The 4,858-nt window shown below is 64.7% G+C and overlaps 1 protein-coding gene across 1 annotated transcript in view; it reads right to left on the bottom strand.

The window, feature by feature from the left end:
• LOC135976224 (dynein axonemal assembly factor 3-like) overlaps positions 1–4,858 on the bottom strand; it is an 8,341-nt gene that overhangs the window by 3,120 nt on the left and 363 nt on the right. The window contains exons 2-6 of the mRNA XM_065570978.1: positions 4,464–4,544; positions 3,322–3,464; positions 1,673–1,766; positions 1,055–1,364; positions 82–94 (exon numbers count right to left, since the gene is read on the bottom strand). Of these exons, the coding sequence (XP_065427050.1) occupies positions 82–94; positions 1,055–1,364; positions 1,673–1,766; positions 3,322–3,464; positions 4,464–4,542 (639 nt within the window). The 5' untranslated portion in view covers positions 4,543–4,544. The remainder of the gene's footprint in view (positions 1–81; positions 95–1,054; positions 1,365–1,672; positions 1,767–3,321; positions 3,465–4,463; positions 4,545–4,858) is intronic.

The raw sequence follows: 4,858 nt of genomic DNA, 5'->3' as shown, positions 1-4,858 counted from the left end.
CATGGGAGATGTAGTTCAAGTGCCTCCCGCTCTCCTGTATGGCTCGGGCTGCCAGGTTGGACTACATCTCCCAGGATGCACCATGGTACTGCATCTAGGTAGGGGAAGCAATGCATCATGGGGGATGTAGTTCACGGGCCTCGGTGCTCGATTCCCCTCCATGGGATGACCTCCCTTGTTGGACTACGTCTCCCAGGATGCCTCATGGTACCACCTCTAGGAAGGAGAGGCGTTCATTATGGCAGCTACCTGCAGTACTGGTGCATCATGGGAGATGTAGCTCTGGTGCCTCAGAGTGCCATTCTCCTCTAATAGGCCAGGCTCTCTAGTTGGACTACGTCCCCCAGGATGCACCAGTCTCTCCTCTAGGTAACAGAGGTATGTCGCATGGCAGTACTATGGCAGCAGTGCATCATGGGAGATGTAGTTGGGGTACCTCATGCTCCAGCCCCAGGCTCACAGATTGGACTACGTCTCCCAGGATGCCCCGTGGTCTCTTCGCTAGGTAGCAGCAGCATGCATCTGGGAGTGGCCAGGCTCCCTGGCCAGACCATCGACTCATAGACTCCAAGGCCAGAGAGGCCAGTGGAACCCAGGGCCAGATCCAGAGGCCAGACAACCTCTCTGCTCCCACTTGGGGATCCCCGGTTGACGCGTCCCAGGAGCCCGTTAGCGCCGCCTGGGGAGCTCAGGTGCGGCTGATTCTCCACCACAACCCCAAATCTCTCCCGGAGTCCCGGCCTGTGCGTGCGGCCGGCGTTCTCTGGTCCCGGACGGACACGCTGACATGTGACCCAGTTTCCCCAGTGACCCCCGTGGCCCTGACCCGGCCTCTGCTTTATTCCCCCCGCCCCCAGTTCGTCGCCTCTGCAAACATTATCAGGGACGATTTTATGTTTATGGGACTACAACTCCCATGATGCAGTGCAGCCACGTCCCTGCCATGATGCGCGCCTGCCCTACCCAGCGAGATCATGGTGCATCTTGGGAGACGTAGTCTGGCACGGGAGCCTGGCCCACAGAGGATAATGGGAGCATGAGGCACATGAACTACCGCTCCCACGAGGCACGGTGGTGGCATTTTATTTCCCAGCAGCCCAAGTGCCACGCCCGCTCTAACCACAAGAGGGGAACCAGAGCGCTGCAGGGGTCGGTCCCGCCGCACGGGAAGGCCGGTGGCCGTGGTGGGAAGTGGCGGGGACCCACCTTCAGGGCCGACAGGTCCACGGCCCCCAGGTGGCGCTGCTGGAAGTCCGGGTCGGTGACGTAACGGACGAACAGGTCCGATTTCTCCTGCAGGTAGGCGGCTGTCGGGCGGCGGATCAGGCTGTTCCCCAGCAGTTCCAGGAACATCTCACTCTTCTCTGTGGAGCGGAGAGGCGAGTGCTGCCGTCAGAGGCTGTCTCCCCACCTCCGTCCCCGGTACTGGGAGCCCGGACTCCTGGGTCCTAGCCCAGCTCTGGTTAGAGCAGGGGAGGCCGGTAGCCCGGTCTCCTGGGTTCTAGCCCAGCTCTGGTTAGAGCAGGGGAGGCCGGTAGCCCAGTCTCCTGGGTTCTAGCCCAGCTCTGGTTAGAGCAGGGGAGGCCGGTAGCCCGGTCTCCTGGGTTCTAGCCCAGCTCTGGGTGGGGGAGCGGGGTCTAGTGGTCAGAGCCGGGGATTTCGTGACCTTTACCTTGCAGCCCCAATTTCTCCGGAGACTCCAGGGCGAGGCTGAGAAAAAGCAGTTGCCGGCCCAGCGCCTCGAGGTTATTCTCCACGAGGTAGAACTGAGAAGAGGGAAAGAAAACAAGCTGGGAAGCCCTGGGAAAAGTCGGCGTCCATACAGGGGCGGGCGTTATAGGTTCCCCCATCCCAGAGGGGCCGTGTCTCCGCGCCGGGCGAGGGGGCCCCGTAGACCCAGCCCCCGCGCCCCCCGCGCCGGGCGAGGGATCCTTCCATAGACAATGAAAAGCCTGTGAGGAGCTTTGGGATCCCCCTGATATAAACGTGTGTTTCTACATTACAGCCCTGACTTTGCTTGCGAAACCCACTAGGCCAGACTGTCACGTCTGCTGCATTAAAGAGCTCGGCTTGTGAAACTGGGAACTCCCGGCGACTCCAGCCCCACCTCTTCCAGCCGGGGGCGCTGTGGGGGAGCAGGGCAGGAGTGCCAGCTGTAGGGGGGCTCTCAGCAACCCCAGCCCTGTCTCTTCCAACAGGGAGGGCTGTGAGGAGCGGGGCAGGAGCGCCGGCTGTGGGGGAGAGCTCCTGGCTCCTCCAGCCCCACCTCTCCCAGTAAGGGGCGCTGTGGGGGAGCAGGGCAGGAGTGCCGGCTGTGGGGGGGCTCCCAGTGACCCCAGCCCCACCTCTCCCAGCAGGGGTACCATGGGTCAGTTGTAATTGCAGAACCCCCAAGATTTCTCCCTTCCGTATCCTTCTCTCCCCTCGGAATAACCCTGTGGGTACTGAAGCCCCACGCCCCCCCACATCCCCCTGCCAGCCTGGGGACCAGGCGATTCACGGGGGGCACAGCGAGCGGCGGGGAGATCCTCTGGCACGGAGGGGAGTCCTGGGGGGGGCGTTTAGATAAGAGGCATTGGGGGGGCTGCGGGAGGGGGCCTGGGAGCCGGAACGGACCTCTCCCTGCGCTCACCCCCCCACCCCACCCCGTGCCACACGTGCCGCCAGCCTCCAGATGCCCCGCGGAATAAACCGTCCCTGTCTTGCCCGTCAGCCTGATGAGTCCTGACACCAGCCCAGAAATGGCCCGCAAGCGGCTGGCACCACGGCCCTCGCTGGCAGAGCTCTCGCTGCAGCCTCTGCCGACCCCGGCAACGCGGCTGAGTGCAGGGGAAAAGGCTGGGCTGGAGCACCTGCCCTGGGGATCCCAAAGCCCTTCCCAAATGCGGGGCAGGCTTGACAATGGGTCATAGCTGGGGATAGAACCCAGGAGTCCTGGCCCCCAGACCCCTGCTGCTCTAACCACTAGACCCCACTCCCCTCCCCGAGCCGGGGAGAGAACCCAGGAGTCCTGGCTCCCAGCCCCCCCTGCTCTAACCCACTAGACCCCACTCCCCTCCCCGAGCCGGGGAGAGAACCCAGGAGTCCTGGCCCCCAGACCCCTGCTGCTCTAACCACTAGACCCCACTCCCCTCCCAGAGTCAGGGAGAAAACCCAGGAGTCCTGGCTCCCATCCCCTTCCCCCCGCTGCTCTAACCACCAGACCCCACTCCCCTCCCAGAGCCAGGGAGAGAACCCAGCTCGCCAAAGACTGCTCACTCCTGTGCTCTAACCACTCCACTCCACTTCTGGGCCAGGCGATGGGGAGGGGGAGACACCTACATTGATCCTCCTCTGTGGCCAGCGGTGGGCTTGGCTCATGGTCCGGAGGACGTGCCGGCCGTCGACGGAGCCCACCAGCAGGATATTGAGCTCGGGCAGGTCGTCCTGTGACAGGCAGAGATGGGCCATGGAGCTCTCCAGACCTGCAGGGAAAACAGAATGGGTGCATCTCGGGCCTGTGTAACCAGCCCCCGCGCTCCACCCCAGAGGGGCCGCATCTCAGCGCCGGGCGAGGGGTCCCGTAAAAATAGCCCCCGCGCTCCACACCAGAGGGGCCGCATCTCAGCGCCGGGCGAGGGGTCCAGTAGAAACAGCCCCCACGCTCCACACCAGAGGGGCCGCATCTCAGCGCCGGGCGAGGGGTCCCGTATAACCAGCCCCCGCGCCCCACCCCAGAGGGGCCGCATCTCAGCGCCGGGCGAGGGGTCCCGTATAACCAGCCCCCGTCCCCCCACCCCAGAGGGGCCGCATCTCAGCGCCGGGCGAGGGGTCCAGTAGAAACAGCCCCCCACGCTCCACACCAGAGGGCCGCATCTCAGCGCCGGGCGAGGGGTCCCGTATAACCAGCCCCTGCGCCCCACCCCAGAGGGGCCGCATCTCAGCGCCGGGCGAGGGGTCCCGTATAACCAGCCCCCGTGCCCCACCCCAGAGGGGCCGCGTCCCAGCGCCGGGTGAGGGATCCCGTATAACCAGTCCCCGCGCCCCACCCCAGAGGGGCTGCGTCACAGCCCCAGACAAGGGGTCCCCATATAACCAGCCCCACCCCATCCCATAATACTTAAACAGTGAAGCTCCAGGGCAACCCATTTAAAACCGGATGCCACGTGTCCCAGAGGGATTTGATTTTGGAATACGCTTAAAGGGATGATTCCACCCCGAGAGACGGTGCAATCCCCTGGGATGGGGGAACAGACCAGGGGGCGTGATCCTGGCTCTGCCCCACAAGGGGCCGGGAGGAACAGACTGGAGAGGCCACTGCTTCCCCCCCAGACCCCTAAGATGGGGAGGGGCCAAGAGCTGTCAGCTCTTTGGGGCAGGGGTTTTCCTTGCGCTGGGTCTGTACAGCGCCTAGCACCACAGGGGGCTGGTCTGAAGGGGGGCTCCCAGGCGCTACCGTAACACAGGTGAGGAGTGGGACCCACATTCCCTCTGCAGGTCGAGCGCGGGGGAGAAGCCCCACCAGCAGGTGGTGCCGAAGCTGCTGCCGGCTGCCGTAGTCATGGCTGGAAAACAAAGACACGTGCACCCTACGTCGGTGTGGGGCTGCCAGGGCCAGGGGGGCCGCCCCCACTCAACCTTCCCGCTGCCACCGCCACCGACGCCCGGCCCCCCACTTCCCTCGTCTCTTTCCCTCCCCAGTGACCACCTACCTCCCCCGCCGCTGCCCCAACTCTCCTTCTCCCCCACTGGCCAGCTCCCCTCTGCCACTTTCAGCGCCCGCCGGGTGCTCTCCACTCCCCTGACCCCCAGCACCTCCTGCCCCCTCTCCAGGGATCGCCTGGGCCACACTGACCCGCTCCCCATCTCTTCCCCACAC

This window comes from Chrysemys picta, chromosome 17 (genome assembly GCF_011386835.1).
Source record: "Chrysemys picta bellii isolate R12L10 chromosome 17, ASM1138683v2, whole genome shotgun sequence".
NCBI lineage: Eukaryota > Metazoa > Chordata > Testudines > Emydidae > Chrysemys > Chrysemys picta.
The sequence above is the reverse complement of the archived record's forward strand: the minus strand, read 5'-3'. Positions and strand labels throughout refer to the sequence as shown.